General features: G+C 30.1%; 1 protein-coding gene and 1 pseudogene across 1 annotated transcript; one reads left to right on the top strand and one right to left on the bottom strand.

Moving 5' to 3' along the window:
• Nucleotides 1-1,924: 1,924 nt before the first annotated feature.
• On the bottom strand, nt 1,925-14,617 carry LOC114415845 (annotated as a pseudogene).
• On the top strand, nt 14,488-20,214 carry LOC114416234 (probable inactive leucine-rich repeat receptor-like protein kinase At3g03770). The gene is made up of 9 exons (XM_028381105.1): nt 14,488-14,688; nt 14,948-15,010; nt 15,163-16,608; nt 16,861-16,994; nt 17,173-17,413; nt 18,446-18,657; nt 18,785-18,810; nt 19,025-19,136; nt 19,753-20,214. The coding sequence occupies exons 3-9, from the start codon at nt 15,246-15,248 to the stop codon at nt 19,954-19,956; spliced, it is 2,292 nt and encodes a 763-aa protein (XP_028236906.1). The 5' UTR covers nt 14,488-14,688; nt 14,948-15,010; nt 15,163-15,245; the 3' UTR covers nt 19,957-20,214.
• Nucleotides 20,215-20,222: the final 8 nt, after the last annotated feature.

Here is a 20,222-nt window from a genome sequence, read left to right as displayed (position 1 = left end):
TTAAAGTAATCAATTGTTATACTAATATCCATGTTTTAAAAAGACATTTTTTAAGATTAAAATAATTAGTTTATATAGTATAATTCAAAATTTAAATAGTATTAATTAGTTTAAAATAACATATTTTAGTATCACTATCGTTACTATAATATAATATATAAATAATATCCAATATTATAAACAAGAATTTTACAAATATAAAAAATATTTTAATTTATGACACTCTCTTTCTAATATTTTATTTGTGATCGGTTGAAATTTATTAAAAATATTAATTTTGATAAATTTCACTTCTCACTTAACGAAGGTAAAAATATTTGTTATTCTTAGATAAATAAAAATGAATTTATTTAATATTTAATTCTTTTCGTAATTATCACTATATATCTCATTACTAAAAATATGATAAAAAAATAAGAAATAAAAAATAAATATCAACAATTTACTGCAAAATTACTAAATTAGAATAAAATTTATTATGTTTTTTAACCAATGAGAGGAATTTTTTATCTTATTTATTAAGAAATGAAGCTATGCAATGCTTCTGTGAATATATATAAATAATATATAATGAAAAATAATCATATATAAATTTAATGACAAATATAAAAGAAGTAAAAACATAAAAAGAAAATAAAAAAAAACGTTTAAAGAGAAAGAAAGAATAACATATAAAAAAAGAAAGAATGTAAAAAAAGAAAGAAGAAAGAAAGAATGTAAACAAAAACACATTATTTTATAAAAAAAATAAAAAAAAAGAGGAGAAAATGTAAGAAAGAGAACCACAATCACGGGAAGAAAGAGAAAAATAACTTCTCTTTACTCAAAATGTGACACATTCCTTGCAAAGGTTATCAGATTATAAGGTACGGATTCAATAATTCATACGTGCAATAAAAAATGAGGAGCTGCTATTCACACTCCCACTTTTTATATTCGCAAAATATCCCTACTCTCTCTCACTTCACCTTCCTGGCTTCCTCTCTTCCTGAACCCTCCTTGTTTTTGTTCCTCTCGTTTTTCTCACTCTTTTCTTCTCTCCAAAACTAAAGTCATTTTGTTCTTCCAAGTTTTTTTTTCTTTTTTCATTGCTCATACATTTTTTTTACAAAAATTAGTTTCCATAATATAAAAATTACATTACTGAAACTAACTTTTGTATTGTAAATTTTACATCACAAACACTGATTTTTGTAATCTATTTAGTAATGTTGGGTCAATTTTTAAAAATATATTCCAAATATTAGTTTCTGAAAAAAAAAACATTTGTCAAAACAAATAAAAATGGACAGGTGGTACAAATAGCCAAAGGGTGAGTACTAGCGCATAAAGCAAAAAATGAGCGGAAAGAAGACGAAAAACTGCAGGTTTGCTTGGTTATTAAGATAATTATAACAATAATAAAAAAAAAGAGTTTAAACATATCCCTCAAATTTGAGATCTGATTCTTTTAGTTTTCCAATTTAATATTTACATTTTTTAATCTCAAATTAAAAAAAAATAGTCGTCCCAACTAATTTTTGGTGATTTGGAGTACAATTTGTGATATATTTTTTGTTACATGAGGAGATAAAAAACTATTTCGTGAGTTGAAAAGACTAAAAAATATAAATTTTAATTTAAAAGTCTAAAAAAACTCTTAAATTCGAAAAATTAAACATATTAAAGTCAAATAAAACAACATACGTGAATTTCTCTTTTGGGAAAGACTACTACTACATAGTACATACAGCACAAATATACTACGTTTGACTCACTTACCTATTAACGGGCATTTGAACTAAAATTTTTTTTTGCTGACTTATAAATAAATAAAAAATGTCTAATAAAAACAACTTAATTTTTTTATGACAAACCAAAGCTTTTCGTTGGCTCTTGAAAATAAAATAAAATAAAAAGTATTGATTTAAAATCTGTCTAAACATTTTCATTTCAAAAGTCCACACCACCAATTTCATTAATGTCAAAATCCGCCTTAACAAAGGTACAAAACAACCTGCAATTCATGCAAAGCAATTAAACTAGTATATTCAAAAGTAACAGTTACAATTGATTCAACTTTTATTTCATCCAAGTAACTCTTCAAATTTGGGTATGAGAATAGCCGGCATTTGCATTTCCAAACAAGTCAGTAAAACCTGAAAGATGATCATCATATCAAACTACATATCAGTAAACTAGTTTTTTAATGGCAAAACAGTTGCATTTCAATCTGGAACAGAGGGGCAGAGAGGAACTCTATGAAGACAGCACTTTCTCAACTTCAGCTGTCACCTCTTAGGGAGGTTTCTCAGCGGGAGATAAGCAACAATGCCCTTCTTTGAGTAGTAATCAATAACCTGCATATTCAGTGAACAAATTTTCATTGTAGTCCAAGAAAGAAGGAAAGGAATTTCTAAAAAACTAAATAACCAAGAAGGTGCTCTTAAGAAAATCAGAATAGGGGCCCAAATCAATATATCTAAAATTGGAAAGGTGATAAATTGAGCCAAATGATGATGAAAGAACTTAACATCAAGTTCAATTCAAGCACACATTGTTGTTGTAAACAGTTATAACTTACGATACAAGTTTGTTTGTTTGGGTATGTTTGTTGAAAGACAGTTTAAAGATTATTTATTTTGTTTGAATAGCGTAAAAATTCACTGAGTTTTTGCATGGTAAATTTTGAAAATATATGAAGTTATTACTTTATATTAATAATTGTTGCGGTATTAAAGAGTAGATATGAAAAGAAGTGATTTGAGAGAAAAAAATTTCCATCACAAAGCTCGACATGAGAATGGATTGGGTGGTTAACTTTTTTTTTTTTACCATAAAATATTTTTTATTCTTCATCTGATTTGATAAACACATTAGCTTAACTAAAAAACAGCTTTTTTCTGTCACAAATAGATTTATCCCAGATAATCCGGCAATCTCAAACAATACATCATCAAGGATATAGACAAAATCATACTGGTTCAGTTTGCTTGTGGAACGCCTCTAGTCTTGACTTAAGAACAGTTGCAGGGTCATCCTTGCGTTGAATAAGAGGTTCACCAGTAACTTAAGGAAAACAAATTTAACAATGTAAGATATGACATGATTAGTACTTCCTCAAAATATAGTCATGCTCAGAGAGCATCAGTATGACCAGCAACTTGTAAATAAGTGAAGATAAAAAGTTTTTGTGTGCGTATAAGCAACCAAACAAATGTTTAGTTCAGGTGTCCAATAATGCAAATACCTTCTGTGCTTGGACCACAGTTCTTGGAAAACCATCAAGAATGAAACCTTTTTGACATGATGGTTTCTAAATTGCTTCATCTATAATGCCAACAACCAAGTCATCAGAAAGAAGTTGTCCCTGAAAATGCACAACACAATACCAAATTAGCAATCCCTATAGAAAGTTCATATATATACAGCAAATCCTCAAGCAAGATATACAAAAAATCTTACATTATCCATAGCTTCTTTAGCCTTAATACCAGAAGGGGTTTTAGCTGTCACAGCTGCTCTTAACATGTCACTAGTAGCTAAGTGGCACAAGCAGTACTCATCTCTTATGCTTGGTGACTGGGTGCCTTTTCCTGACCCAGGTGGACCTGCATTAACAATATTTAAAGTTTATACCCCACTCACAGTTTTTAATCTTTTGAATGCATATAACAAATTCTAAAAGCAGGAATGTTAAATGTGGCATGCGCTAACCAAATGATATGGATTATGAAGAATGAACCTACTTGAACTTGAAGACTACAGTTTCTAGTAGAGTAATCTTAATTTAATGCATGAAGCAAAAAGCATCTCAAATTAAAAAGGTAGAAGAGAAGAGATCTAATCACAATTTACAATGCTAACTCCTGTAACGCATTCCAGTTCAATTTGAAACTTCAAGAAAGAAATAAGTACTGTGCTTCACTGTTCCTAAATGGTAAATTGAAAGAGTATCATCATAGAAATAAAGGATTGTAATAGTATAAAGTCTTATAACAACAGCTAAAACATTACATTTAGCACACTAGCTCATGACATAAACTGGTTAAATTTGAAAGTTCAGGGAAGCAACAAAATACGATGCTTCATGTTTTTGTTGTGCAAACAGAAAAAAAGTAGCCTCACAAAACACAGAAATTGATTCATGAGAAATGCTTTTCATAAGAAACTATAAATTGCAGAACAAAGAAGGCAAAAGACAACCAAAAGACAAAACCAACAGAGATAGTTATATTTATGTAAAATTATTTAACAGGAGCAAGTATCTCAAGTTTTAATTAATGGTACTTAGACAATCCAAAATTCAGTACAATACACAACTAAAACATATCCAGAACTGCTTTAGGAAGTTGGAAAGAATTATAAACTTGCCAACTATTATCTAACAACACTAAGAAACTCATCGCTAGTCTCTATCGCTGAGAGCTAGACCAGATATGGCTGGCTGTGTAACAGACATTTCTCAAAGACCAACCTCTCTTGTGGGTAGACTTACACTTAGAGCCGATCCAATATCATACTCAACTGATAGGACCGGATTAATGCCACGACTGATAACACATTAATGGCCCGGTGAGGCCCTATACCGCAAAGAGTCTATGGGCCTTGTAGCTATGGGCAGAGGATAACGCTTATAGATCCTTCCTGCAATTCTAAGGTTACAGGGCACGCTCATTAAATAGGCGTGACCAATCTCTGCCATGACAGGTCACAAGTTGTACAACTCATTGGACTCTTGAGTTCGCACTGAACTTTAGGATTCTCCAGTTAAGTGTGAATAGTCCTAAACAAGAATATTGACTCCACAATGCAAAATAGTTTCGGTTGAATCCAGGCCAGTAAAAGCATAAAACACGTCTCGATGATGTAAATTACGACAATCACCAAAAGAAATGTGAGAATGTTGCGCAATTTCCTAGAAACACAAAAACCCTCAAAGAAACAGACGCGTGTGGAATCACCAACAGACGGGAGCACATTATTCACAATGACAAGCACAGAGCAGTTCACAAAAATAATCACTGGTTGACCTAAAATCACATTCAGAGAGTTACAAAAACAATTAACAGAAATCCATGAAGCAACAGAAGAGAGTATCGATTTGAGTTTTTAAAATAATTTGAAATCATGAATTATTTTTATTTGGTTTCTTATTTATGTATTATTTCTTTTGAGTTTTGTTTAAACAAAAATGGTCGTCCATAACACGTCTCGTTGCCTCCAAAGGCACCGGATGAAGGAGAGACAAATAATCAAACTAAGATTTATTTTCATGATAAGATGTTGAACTCACAAAATATGCTACCATGGATAAAATGTAATAGATTTTATAAACATGAACCTCTTTGGGATATAATCTAATGACAATAATGAACTAAAAACAACATGTTTTATTAATGATAGTCTTCTCCAAGAGTTAGAATTACAATGGAAAAAGGTCATAATAGTTAAACCTCTTGAGAAGAATATTGGATATCTCACATTATGAGATTGTTTGAAGGCCTACTTAGAAGCCCTCCAAAGGAATGAGAGTGATTCATATTAGTCATAACTTCTACATGGTTAAATTTGACCTTGTTATGGACAAAAAAAAGGTTATAGGTGACGGTTCCCGAGTGATTTTTTTATCACTATCTAACCATTAGACCTTAATCTTTAGATTTCATTGTGTTTAAGGTTAGGTCTCAGTTTAGACAAGGTTTCTTGGTCTGGGCATGGAATATTATAATTAGGGTGTGTTATTAACTCTAATATTAAGTGTAGTCGGTATACAAACTTATGCATGTGGACATGACTGCTATAGATGTTATAAGAAGAAAAATCACTAATATTTGTGTGGAGATTAACTTGAATTAACCCACTGCGGGAGGATTTTGGTATCGTAATCATTGGTTTTACGTTGAGTACGAGGACTTGCACTTCATTTGTCAAGTTTGTTGAGTATGGTCACATATTGATTCTTGTCTAGCTCGAAGCACAAATGTATTGTTGCCTGCCTTCAATGGCCGCAAATGATGGTGGTCCAGGAACATCAATTAAGAGAGGGGTGATTCAACAATCAATTCACAATTCTTTGAATGATTCCATTTCTACTTATTCGCCATAATTTATTTGTATCTTATTAGCCTTGATTAAAACTATCATTTTCTAAATAACCTACGCCAATTCAACCAAATGAAAAACCCAAACAAAAACAATTAAACAAAAACCATCACAAATTCAAAATCCTTCTCCAACTAAAAAACTTCCCCTCGATACTCCGAGAATCATTCATAGTGTAGTGAGGATGCAAATCCAGGTCAGATGGAAGCATCCCATGGACAATTGGATTGCTTTTAATTCTTATGGTGCAACCAAAATGAAGCTCATCAACTTGTACCCCCCCTCCTTCGACTCCTCCCACAATTTTACATCACAGGGAGCTTCTTTATATTTTTCTTCCAAAAATAAAAAAAAAATTCTTGCATTTGTTTTTATTTCATTCAATAACTCGAATCGAAACAAAAATCAGAACTTAAAGTAATCTAAAGTTTAATTTTAGATCTTACATAAAGGAAAAAAAATGGTACTTGCTACTTACACCCCCATTTTTTCTAAGCATTCCCATGTTTTCCTTTTTATATTTTAATTATCCATTATACCATTTTGTCTTAAAGGGGTATAACCCTTGGAACCTCCTTTTTCTCTTCCGAAAATGTTATTATGGAATAACATATACCTATTTGGCTATTTCGAAAATGTATTTCCAAAACTATGATATATAATTCTGGAAATACATTTTCAAAATAGGTATATATTGTTCTGGAAAGACATTTTTGATAGTAAAAAAACATACCTTAATCAAATCACTTAAGAGTCATTACAGCCTACAATTGTCGACGTGTTAAACCTAAATTAGAAAATGAATGATTATTTTGAACACACTTAAAGGAGAAAATTCATTGTCAAAATCTTTGTTTTACAATTAAGGTATATAATAAATGAAATTGATAATGAATGTACCTTGAAGTTCAGTGTAAAGTGAAGAAAAATACACAATGTTACCATTCTTTTATGTCACAATCCCTAACCAAAAATCAAAGACTTTCTCACAATTTTCATAAAAGTTAATATTAATTGAAATAAATCAACCCACAAATATTTTCCAAGAACTATGTCAATTTGAATTCTTCCTTTCACTTGAAGATACACATATATAGGAATAGGGGTCACTCCTTTTGCACTCAAAAATATTTTTTCACAATTCCTCTCTTTCAACTTAAAGAATCATACAAAATTTCTTATTCTTTTAAAATATATTAATAAAATCTTCATAGGTACATTTTCAATTTCAAAAATAAATAAATACAAAACTCAAATTTACAAATTCCATTATTTATATCACTAATAAAATAAATATTTAAAATTTATTAATAATTTATACAATTAACTAAGGTGTAGTGGATCAGAATTAATAGATGTATAAAATCTTTATACAATTTATTAATAGATGTATTAAAATTTTCGTGGGATTAAGTTTTCACACCTTTCTTTATGCATAATGAATCAAACTTCTGAATCAGGCCTTTTCCTTAAACATTCTTTTCTATTATTTTTTTAATTTTAAATAAATTATTAGTTTTATTTGTAGTTCGTCTATCAGGTCAAAATACCTCTTTTTGTTTTCGATAAGAACGTTTGTAATGTATGTGTAACCTATTTCATTGTTAGGTTCCATGAAGTTCATTGCTTTCTATCTTCAATTTTAAGAAGATAAAAAACAAATAATCTTTGAAGAGATAAGATTGATGTTATTGCATCATTGCATGGGTTAGATTGTTTGTGTGCTAGCTTTCTCTTCCACATGACATGCATATTCTTTACAATAAAGTCAATGACATTTTCTTTTATAATAATAACAAGGTTTGAACTAAATATTTAGTACACATTATTCAAATCTTATACTATTAAATTGATCCTTATAATAAGTTATTAAAGTTAATGACTTATTAAGGTAATTAGAAGAGTGAAAAATAATCATCAAGCATGTAAATTAATTGGTATGAGATTTTTTCAACATAATCAGATGTTTCAAGTTCGAGTCCTAATATAAACAAAAGAGAATGAAAAATAATATTGCTTCCAATCTTTAGATCTACACATATGAAAATTGTTAAAGATTAGATATAATAAATATGGAACGATTTAGTGTTTTTTTTTATTGATTCTCATCCAATCAAAATAATTTCTATCCAGATTTTTTTAAAATATTTTTTGTGGTTCACGAGAATCTAAAATAAGTACAAGCATGATTGATTTTGTACATTTTCTCACTTATGATAAGCCAAACAAAACCATACCACTTTGGATAATGTAATGTGTACAATGATTTTTTTTAGAATAAAAAAATAAATTACTAAAAAATTTATAACAATTCATACATCTTATTCAACCAATTAAATTAAATCATCTAATCAACAATTTTAATTAAATTGTAATTAAGACACGATGTGACATAGAGGTTGAAAATATGACCAAACAATTAGTCCCATTACAGATATTGAAGAGAAAGGGGAGGATACGAACCATAGATTATTTGGTCATAAGAATTTTGACGTCACTACCCTTTGCCTTATGGTGTATGCATCGTCCATTATTTGTTGCATATTAATTGTCGTTTTCTGTAGCAAACCTATTTTTCTTGTGGTGGTTCAAATGCCCTAAATGAGTAAATGCTTATTTAAACTTTTTTTTTTCTTCATGAAGGATCGTGAAGTGAAAGTAGTATAAGGGCAATTATTCTCGTTCCTCTCGGGACCAGCCCTGTGTCTAGCATTTTTCTTTATGCATTAATGTGTGTCTTGCAGTAGTATTTACTTTTTTTTTTTCTTATTATCAAATGTTAGTTTTGTTACGTGAAGATAAAAAAAAAACTTAACAATTTTTTAACCATCTAACTTATCTTATATTTTAGTGTCTTGCAATTACTTTCTTTCGGTTCTCCATTTTTGGTCTATTCCCATGATTGAATTACACGCCGATAAATATCCAATCAATCGTTTTTTTCAGATCAGCATATTCAATCAATCCTTGGATCACTTGGATGTGAATTTGTGATCAATATGATTTTTTTTTTTGACAGTGAGTGCGTTTTATTGTTGAGTTTTGAGAAGGGACTGAGAAGTTTCTGCAAAATATATTCCATTTATAGATTCCAAGTGCATCACCACTAGTCAACACTTTTTTTTTCCCCTGTTACTTTTAGTTTTAGGAAAGTTATACTCATATCTAGATGTAATAAAATTCTATTAAATCTTTTTATGTTTAACTTTACATAAAATTTTCTAATTTATATAATAACAGAATATATTCTTTTTAATATAAGTTTCTATTAATTTCGTATACAACTATATAAATCAAGATAAATTAAAGCAATTATGTAAAAAAACAGAAATAACAAATTTAATTATCATATTAACCGTCAGAAGTATGAATTTAATTCGCTCATAATTAGTTTCCCCTTTACGCTGATTTACATTTGCTTTTAACTGCCGTTAAGGCAAAGGAATAAAGGAAAAGGTGGTTGTATTATAACTGAGCATGAAAAAAAAGATGGCTGTATTATTTGGGTATAATTTAAATGTGTCCAGTACCAAAGTTGGCCGAATAATTATTAACCTATTTCTTGTTTCCAAAGTTTTATGGGAAGAAAGACGTAACATTAATTATGAGAATGGAAGACAAATTCTTTTACTAATAAATTATTTTTACATATGTAAACCTAACATATCTTTACGTCACTAGATTAATCTTTTGGGTTATCTTAACTTTATTTATGATAATATATATTTCTCTCTCTTTCATATATAATTATTTTCACTTCTCATAAAATTTGGTGAACTGAACTCGGTTTATTAGTAGTAAATCTAGCACATTTGCAAAATGCAAATCTTAAAAGAAATAAAGACGTGGGGCTAAACAAAATCCAAACCAGTGTTGAGTTGGGAAGAGTTATCCGAATGGCATGAAATAATAATGATCTTTTTGTGATGGTGGAGACTTATCAGCTTTAGTATTGCCATCCTTTTACAGCAAAAAAGTTTTATGCTTTTTGGGCACTGGCACGTGCAAGCAAGCAAGGGATTGGCCCTATTAGTCCTCAAACTTTGGAGGAATGCACCAGCCAATGCAATACCCAATGTAATTGTTTTTTGTAAAGAGTATTCACAGAGTGGACATGCATACACGTACGTAGGAGTTTGTTTTGTAGGGAGAATGTGAATATTGAAGGTAATTAATTAAGCTGGGTTCATTTCAAAAATGAAATTAAAAGTTTATACATTAATTTTAAGTTTAAATATATGTTTTGTTTTATTTTATAAATATTCCATTTTTTGCTTTTAATTTCTGTATAATCTTTTTGTTTATGATCTTTATGATACTCAATTCTTTCATATGGAGTCAAGTATGCGTTCGGTAACAGAAACTAACAAGAGAAAAAAAAAGTTGAATATTGAATATTTGAAGGTGAGTTGGGTCTATTTTAAAAATGAAATTAAAAACTAAGACATTAATTTTATGTATACCAGTAGTTTCTAATTGTTTAGCATTTATTATCAATTGCTAATTAACTATTGAAGATGAAATAAATATTTTAGAAAAATATTTAAAATTGGTAGTAAAAAAAATATTTAAAACTTTATGTAATGGTAATGTGTTTGAAATTAATTGTTTTTTTAAAAGGAAAATTAATTGTTGGTCATAACATTAAAAATTGTAGGGAAAGGACAGATAATATAATTAGGAGACACTTTCATAATTACAATTGTTAAGTAGTTCATTTCTATTGAAAAGGGTTAAAGTACAACTGATATTTATTGAAAAAGGGTTAAAGTGCAACTTATACTCCATGGGAGGAAAATGTATATTTAAAAGTAAGAGAAAATTTTATTCTCTAGTGTAAAAAAGTAGGAGAAAAAAGTGCAATATAAGTTTTTTTTAAGAGACAAGCGTACTTTACTAGGAAAAAGAATGCACATACATCCTTCATATTCTCATCAAATTTTATCTTTAAGATGTCCATTTTAACCATGTACACAAACTATCAAGTACAACTTTAATCAAGAATTGTAGCAAGATTTAGTAGTAGCATAGTACATCTTTGAAGTTTTGAAGGAAAGTTCCAAGTTCCAACACCTGTCCTTTTAAGGGGAGAATAGAAAGCAGAGATAGGTTAATAATTTTGGCTAACTTTAGTATTGGACGCATTTAAATTATACCCGAATAATACAACCACTTTTTCCTTTATTCCTTTGCCTTAACGGCAGCTAAAAGAAAATGTAATCAGTGTAAAGGAGAGCCTAATTTATGAGAGAATCAAATCCATATTTCTGACGGTTAATATAATTAAATTTGATATTTCTATTTTTTACATTATTATTTTAGTTTCTCTTGATTTATATAATTGTATGAAAAATTAATAGAAATCAATATTGAAAAGAAGATATGTAATATTATATTATTATATAAATTAAGAAAATTTTATGTAAAGTTAAACATAAAAAGATTAAATAGCATTTTATTACATCTATGAATATAACTAGTTTCATATCCTCGCAATGCTGAAGATAATTTTATCTTAGCTTTATCGGGGATTAGTCTTAACTTTCGATTGAAGAAGAATATCTTGATTAAAAAAAATCATTTATGTTAGATCAAATTGTTCAAAATAAAAAAAATCATATAATTATAAGATAACATCTAAAGAAAAAAAGGTTGAATTAACAACACAAAAGTTGATCGGGTGGCTAAGTTGTTAACATCACAAGTCACACTTATGTAATGAATTTTCTTTGCACCATTAATAGAAAGTGTATGACAATTACTACTATTCGAACTTGAATAGGGTTCTCGTGCAACTATACTACTAAATCAACGATACTACGAGAGACAGGTTTGAAAGGTTGCATTTCAATTTATATATTATAAATAGATAGATAGTTCGATAAGGTTTATTGTTAAAAGTGAGTTTGTTATTTAAAACTTATAAATAAAAGTATATAGTTTAAATTTTAATTAATCATGGTCATAATTCTCTTTAAATTTAAATAAATTTCATTTTTTTAGATAAGTAAATGTCATTTTTATTCATACAAATTCATATTAAAGTCAAGGTTATTTTTTGATGTGTAATAATTGGACTCAATATAATATCAACCAAACTAATTTTATTATGAAAATAATACATCAAGGTAATGTATGTTACTATCCTCTGGATCTAACTGTAATCGAAACTCTTCTCATAAATGGATAAAATCTAGACCTTAAAGTCTACATGGTTTTGAAAATAGTGGAGCAATATAAACTCTATTGACTATGCTCAACATTTTACTCCTTTTCTCTTATCTTTCTTTAGTAGTGATCTTTTTATCTAGACATATTAACAAGTGAAAAAAATTGTTAAAAAGGAAACAACTTATCTTTAAGAGCTTTTAAATTTTGTAAAAGAGATTAATCTCAATAAACAAACGTTTTCTTTATTTTGGTTAGGCTGAGGACAAAAATGAAAATAAAAATTAAAAAACAACCCATTTTTGATACGTTTTCTTTCATTTAGATGTGTTTCTAATTGAAAAATTAGTTTTTTTTATTAAGTTAAAGAATTAACTGAAAATTAAAAAATTAACTGGTAATTAAAAACTGAAAAAATTAGCCATTGAAATAAATAAAAAAATATGATTTATTTAAAATTGATAATCACAAAATTAAATAAATATATTAAAAATGAAAATAAAAAAATATAAAAATTAAAAATAAACATTTTAAAAAATGTTATTTGAAGTAGTAACATTTAAAAAATAAAAAAATTACTTGCATAACGTCAAATCATATTTTCAACCAATAAAAAATTAGAAATAATAAAAATTCCTTATTGCCTTTTTCATAAGTTAATTTTCATTTTTAATTTAAAAGTTTTAACAATTTTTAATTTATGCACTTATCATTAAAAAGGTGTTTAATTTGTGGATGGCAAACCTTCAATTCTTAACCATTAAATGTGGGACAGATGAGTACATTGGGCTGTCCCATGCATTGTTACCCAACATTATATCACTCTGAAGTCATTTGTCTTAATAAGTTGTGTGTGTGGAGGCCATGGCCAAATACCCAAACACCCATTTCATTTGTTTGTGACAGCCTGTCGAGACAGGTAAGCAGGAACCCCAAGTTCCAAGGACGTGTATCCTTATCATGCCACGTAACTTAGTCTGCTTGGTTTTTATGCAACTATGCTCAAATATAACAAACAATTAAAGTTGTGAAACTATTTTTTTTTAAAGATTAAATTAGTTTTTTTTTCTAATTTATTATTTAAATTCAATTCAATTTTATTTTTTTTAATTTAATTTAATCCTTTAATTTTTAAAAAGCGATTCAATTAATCTTTTAGTTTTATTTATTCAATTTGATCATTTAATTTTTAAAATTAATTCTTTTTTTTTAAATATATATTTTGTAACGGTTTAAAATCACTTAATAACTATTTGAATTGTCACTGAGTATTTTTTACAGTTTAGACATAAGAACCAAATGGAATCTATTTAAAAATTAGAGGATAAAATTGAATCTAAAAAATAAATTAGAGGATTAAATAATTAATTTAACCTTTTTTAAATTCTAATTCTAAAATACATTAAAAGGCCTTTTTTAAAAAAAATTATCTAAATTAAGAGTGCTAATGAATTGTTTCATCCCACTAATCCAATTCAACCCAAAGTTACTTTTAACATGTTGAAAAATAAATTAAATCTGATGCATTTTTAAAGACAAGTTTTATATTTCTAGTATGCTCAACTCACTTTTATTTCATATATACGTGTTTTTTTTTTTGAACGACCATTTCATATATACTTTTAATAATACAACTTATTAAACACATATTGATGATTATATAACTGAATTGATTGGACAGAGCTACCTGAATGTTGTAAATCTATGATGTGGTCTTCTTATTTTTTCTTGCTGATGATAAAAAGATGGACCTTAGGTGAACAATTTTGGGTGGGAGTGTGGGACGATAATCATTATTCAAGAATCAAAGGCTAAGTGAAGGACACAACGAGTGAGCTGAGAGCAGAAGGTGGTAACATGTAAGGTTTTCATCAACTAAAAACGCAATGAAATCTAAAGGTGCAGGGTAAATTATTTTAGTTCCCACGTAATGCTAAAATCTGCAAGTGAAAATGAAGTATATAGATGTAGACATAGTTCTACAATGATTGTGGGTCCCCACCCGCATGGCACCTCAAGTTTGTTGGATTCACACCACCAGTGCATATATTACTATATCATATGACCCATTACACTATGTTTTATTTGTTTGTTTTCTGCGGCTAACAAATAACAACTTATGTCCCATGGTTATTGGTTAGTATGTCTTACCCAAAAAGCCCTCAATTTCACCAATATCCATTTACCTGTAAAGGGTTGAATTAGAAACAACGAAGGATTGGTTGCATTTAGTGTCTGTATTTGAACTTTAGCTGAAACAATATATTAAGTTTGATACTTGGTTTCTTCTCTTCATAGTTCATTTTCTTCCTACTTTTCTTTCAGAAGAACCTTTCTTGTAACCCTTTTCCTCTGGCACCCCCATTATTGCTATTTGGTGGAGAGAGCACAGTAGGAAAGAGCACCATGTGGAAGCAGTAAATGCATTAACTTCAGGTACCCCACTTTCGTATCTCGGATTCCGGGGCAAAGATGACAACTTGATCTTTCTTTCGTTTAATATATTGATTTACATCTCAGATATTCACTATATAAAAGAGAGCCTTGCACAGATGTTATTAATATTATTATTGTTGCTCTTTCTCTCTTTGCTCTCATGCTAGTTTTCCTTCATTTATAGTCATAGCCAATGCTTATTATCTTGCTTGAACCTGTTCTTAAATCTCTACTACATTCTGTTCATTAATTTTTGCAGTTTGCACAACCACCTCTGTTTAAAACAATTCAAATGGTCAAAAGACATTTAAGCTCATACGAGGTATTAGTCAATTTTAATGTCTATGCAAGTCATCCTCATACTATTGTTATTTTATTGATATTATTATTATATTTTGGGGGGTGGTCTTTGTTTCAAGTTTTCAATTATTTTAATGGAACTTAATGGTACTTCTTTTAATTTATTTAAAACAGGTTTTCCATTGGATTCTTTATATGAACAAGTTACTCCTTACTCCTTGAAACACTGCAAATAGAAGTGTTGAACTTCTTCTCTCATGGGGTTTCATGACTTGGTTTTGCTATTCTGTTCAGCTTGGTGTGTGTTTTATGTGGGTAGTTGCAGTGCTCAGTTGCAATCCTCTCAGACTCAAGTTCTTCTCCAACTGAAAAAGCACTTGGAGTACCCAAAACAGTTGGAAATATGGAGAGATCGTTGGACAGATCTTTGCTCTATTTCTTCTCCTGGGCAAGTGAATGTCACATGCAAGGACAATTTTGTCACTGAGCTCACAATCTTGGGTGATGATAAGCCAACAACAAAGGGTAGAGATTTTGATGGGTTTGCCATTCCAAATCAAACACTATCAGAGAGCTTCTCCATGGACTCTCTTGTGGCCACTCTGGCAAGGTTAACCAGCCTGAGAGTCCTTAACCTTGTCTCTTTGGGCATGTGGGGACCACTCCCTGATAGAATTCACAGACTCTATGCACTTGAACATTTGGACTTGAGTTCCAATTATCTTTATGGATCAATCCCTCCAAAGATTTGCACAATGGAGAACCTTCAAACTCTTAGATTGGTTGATAACTTCTTCAATGGTACCATCCCAAGCTTGTTCAATTCATCAAGCCACCTCACAGTTCTTAGTTTGAAGAGTAACAGGTTGAAGGGTCCATTTCCACCTTCAATCCTTAGTGTCACCACTTTAACTGAAATTGACATGTCAAGCAATCAAATATCAGGTAGCTTGGAAGATTTGAGTGTCTTGAGTAGCTTGGAGGAACTAGATTTAAGGGAAAACAGGTTAGAGTCTAAACTACCTGCAATGCCAAAAGGGTTGATAAGTCTTTACCTCAGCAGAAACTCCTTCTCAGGTGAAATTCCCAAGCACTATGGTCAACTCAATAGGCTTGAGAAGCTTGATGTTTCCTTCAATTCACTCACAGGCACTGCTCCTTCTGAACTTTTTTCTTTGCCAAATATTAGTTACTTGAATTTGGCATCCAACATGTTGAATGGACCACTCCAAAACCACCTAAGATGTAGCAGCCAACTTAGATTTGTTGACATATCATACAATAGATTTGTGGGGGGCTTGCCTTCTTCACTGAACACTACTAAATCAGAAAAAATAGTTGTTAAGAGTGATGGAAACTGTTTATCTGGGAGTGTGCAGCATCAGCATGCAGTATCCTACTGCACAGAAGCTCATGTGAAGAAGAAATCATACAGAGTTGGAATTTTTGTTGGTCTCATTGTGGGAATTCTTTTCATCATTGTGGTTTTGGCTTTGGCCATAATTATAACTTGTAAAAGGTATTTCCCTTGGGGGGTGTCAGAGCAGCACCTATTGCATAAAACAGTTCAAGATAGCAGCTATGCAGCAGGGCTCTCCTCTGAGCTTGTCACAAATGCAAGTAGGTTCTCTTCGTTGAAGGATGGATGAAAACAAGGTTTTAAATTGTGGTCACGATTGCAGTTTTGTCACGATCCTTGATATTGCAGGAAATTGTGAACAAATGTGTCTGATACAGATGCAATTGTGGTCGTGGACTGTTTTTTAAAACCTTGGATGAAAATAAGGATAAACTACTATGCATATATGATAAATTGAGGGACTTGAAATTGAATTTATTTATTTATTTTCATTTTTGGGGTACTAATTTCAGGGTATGTTTCTGAAGCTGAAAAGTTAGGCAGAGAGGACCTCCCCACATGTAGGTCATATTCCTTGGAAGAGCTAAAGGAAGCCACAAATAACTTTGACAACTCTACTTTTATGGGTGAAAATATATATGGGAAGGTAATGTCCAAAACAAACATGTTCTAATTTCAAAACAGAAAAAAGATACTAATTATTAAGTTGTTGGGAGTTGGGACTTAGTTGAATGTGGAAGTTGGGTGTTAATATTTGAACAACTAAAATCTTTATTTTCTTCTTATCAGATGAGAAACATGAAATTTTCTCCCTGATATTGCAGCTTTACAGAGGAAAATTGGAGAGTGGAATACAGGTTGTAATAAGGTCCCTGCCTTTGTCAAAAAAGTATTCAATCAGGAATTTCAAACTGAGGTTGGATTTGCTTGCAAAGCTTCGTCACCCTCATTTGGTATCCCTCCTGGGGCACTGCATTGATGGTGTTGTAGGAGAGAATAATGAGGCAAATGTCTTTCTCATTTATGAATATGTGTCAAATGGGACTTTCCAGACTTATCTCTCTGGTAAGAGTATACTGTTTCTTTCACTTTATTTAATGGTTACTAAAATCCCAAGTCATTAAAGTAGTATCATTATCATACAATCGTCTAAAAGCAGAACGTTAGTCATATAAGCTGTGGACTCTAAGAAAAAAAGTTACTTTCTACTCAAATATAAATAAATATAACTAATTTGATTCTTATTTAATAATATTATCCCTAAAAACTCACCATTTAATTGTCACTGTGTTTTATTTATGTTATCAAGTTCTAGTGAATAACATTTTAAGAATAATTTTATTTTTTATTTGAGATTAATAAAATTAAATGATTAAAACTAATTTTCTTAATCAGTTTGAAAATAATTATTTTTGTTTATATATGAGTCTAAAGGACCCACCAGAAAAAAATATTTGTTATTAGTATTTATAAAGTAAAAAAAGTCTCATATTGATAAAAATATTGCATGTGTTAGTAAAAAGGTTAACATATGTAATTCTGAAACTATCATTAGTCAATGCTAGAAGTAATCTCCTTGTAGTATGGTATTTTCACCAGCCATGTCTCGAACATTACTTCTTTTTATGATTAAAAAAAGGTGTGGTTATCAATGTACGAGCCATAAACTATACATTAAAGTAGTGGTTTTCACATGAATGCCATTATTCTGACAAGTAAATGCAGAACTTGACATGAAATATGAAAATATCCTCCTTGTATTGTAGCAAAGTGTAGTGGATGTCTAATGGGAAATGGGGTTTAATATTATGGCTTTCTTTGCTTGTTTTCATTCAATGCCATGTGGTAGTTGTGCTGTGAGTGGATAACAACATCTTGGAGATTTAAAATTGCTTTGGAATCCATTCAAAGAGTGAAACAAGCTTAAGTAAGCAGCTTTTTTTCCAACTTGCATTCAGACCCTCAAATTGAAATATAATAATATACATAAGAAATCAGTACCTAGAAAGTTGAAAGTAATCTCTGGTCCCCACCAATTAGTTTATGAAGCAGTTTGGATTGTGAACTAAATTTAAATGTGTCAAATTGCATGTTCAGGAGATAGTCCAGGCAAGGTTTTCAATTGGTCAGAGCGATTGTCTGTACTAATTAATGTTGCTAAGGCTGTTCACTTCCTACACACTGGCATGATACCTGGTTTCTTCAAAAATCGACTTAAGACCAACAATATCTTGCTGAATGAGAATTGGATGGCAAAGTTGAGTGACTATGGATTATCCATTATATCAGAAGAGACTGATGCATGTGGGGTATGATTTCTTATCCCTTAATTCTTTAAATTATTTTCTTTTTCTTTTCGTTTCTGTCTCTATTGGAGGTCTTTCAGCACCTATCTATCATCATCAGTGATAAAGTCTTGTCTTTTCTGATTTGTAGGTAAAAGGAGAAAGTTCTGATTCATGGTAAGGATTCCCATATACCATATGACTTTGTTGATTTTCCTTCAATAGTTTTTCTATATCCAATGTCGTCTCTTTTAACATTCTTGGTAAACAACAAATGGGATAACTTCTGATGCATTTAGCAGAATTTCATTAGTAGTTTATTAAACTTTTTTTATGGATCCTTCCTTGAAGTTTATTTGTGTCATGATTTTTTCAACATGTGTAATTTCAGGCAAATGAAAATGTTAGAGGATGATGTTTATAGCTTTGGATTCATACTACTCGAGGCACTTGTTGGACCTTCATTATCAGCTAAAAGAGAAGCAAATGTGCTGAATGTAATGGTACGCACAAAAGATGTTCGGGTTACATTATATCTTCCAATTACAAGACATAATGAGATGCATATCCTTTCTCCTTGTTGATGCACTACCATACCATCCACTACAAGTTCCACACAATGTTTGGAAATGATTATATCTTAGGAAATAATCGCTTACTTTTTAAAAACTCTCCTAGAGAGTTAACAAGTGATTATATCTTCAAAATAAACTGAACCAAACACGCATGAAGACTTTTTTTTATCATTCTTTGTAAGAATGTCAGCATCCACTAACAAGCTGTATAGCTTAATTAGCATCAGTTCAAGTCTTAAATTAAGACATAGATTTGTGATGTTCATACTCAAGTGACAAGTGTTTGCACTTTCAATATTAAAGAAAAGGAAAAGTATATAGAGCATCCCTAATAGAATTTAGAGTTTAATTTCTATATAGTGATGTTATCATATAATCATAAATCACTGTTTCAAATATTTTAAGATAATTATTTTAAAAGTCAACAAACTTACGATACATAATAAGTTACGACTGGATGATTGTATAAAACTTTTTACATTATGAGTGCATAATCCGTTTCAATTTTTTTTTCTATGCTAGTTCATTCAACTCCATTTTGCAGGCATCTTTCAATAGTCAAGATGGTTGGAAACAGGTTGTGGACCCAGTTTTGCAAGCTACATGTTCTAAAGAGTCTCTATTAGTTGTGATTTCCATAACAAACAAATGTATATCTTCTGAGTCATGGAGCCGACCATCCATTGAAGATGTCCTTTGGAACCTTCAATATGCATCTCAAATTCAGGGAACAGCTGATGGGGGATAAGAGAATTTGATACTCCACTACTTCAGTGACAGTGATAGTAACTTCTTGAGTTTTGCTTCAAACTGCTCCAAAAGATAACAACTAGCTATTTCAACATTTCATCTTTTGGATTTCTTAGAAGTGTAGGAAAGAATTGGCTGCATACACCAATTCGGTCAATTTTCATTTAGCAACTACTTTGATCTGTATAGAATTAAGGTTTAAATATGTTTTTTATCATTGATATATATTCGATTTTTATATTTGATCTTTGATAAATTTTTCTT

The sequence above is a fragment of the Glycine soja genome, chromosome 6 (genome assembly GCF_004193775.1).
Source record: "Glycine soja cultivar W05 chromosome 6, ASM419377v2, whole genome shotgun sequence".
NCBI classification, from domain to species: Eukaryota; Viridiplantae; Streptophyta; class Magnoliopsida; order Fabales; family Fabaceae; genus Glycine; species Glycine soja.
Note: the sequence above shows the minus strand (reverse complement) of the source record. Positions and strands in the feature narration are given on the sequence as shown.

What these genes read in the sequence shown, in the direction of transcription:
- LOC114416234 (XM_028381105.1), top strand. Translation starts at nt 15,246, where the DNA reads ATGGGGTTTCATGACTTGGTTTTGCTATTCTGTTCAGCTTGGTGTGTG. An exon ending in TTTCCAGACTTATCTCTCTG is followed by an intron (nt 17,414 to 18,445) that starts GTAAGAGTATAC and finishes TTGCATGTTCAG; the next exon opens with GAGATAGTCCAGGCAAGGTT. An exon ending in CAAATGTGCTGAATGTAATG is followed by an intron (nt 19,137 to 19,752) that starts GTACGCACAAAA and finishes TCCATTTTGCAG; the next exon opens with GCATCTTTCAATAGTCAAGA.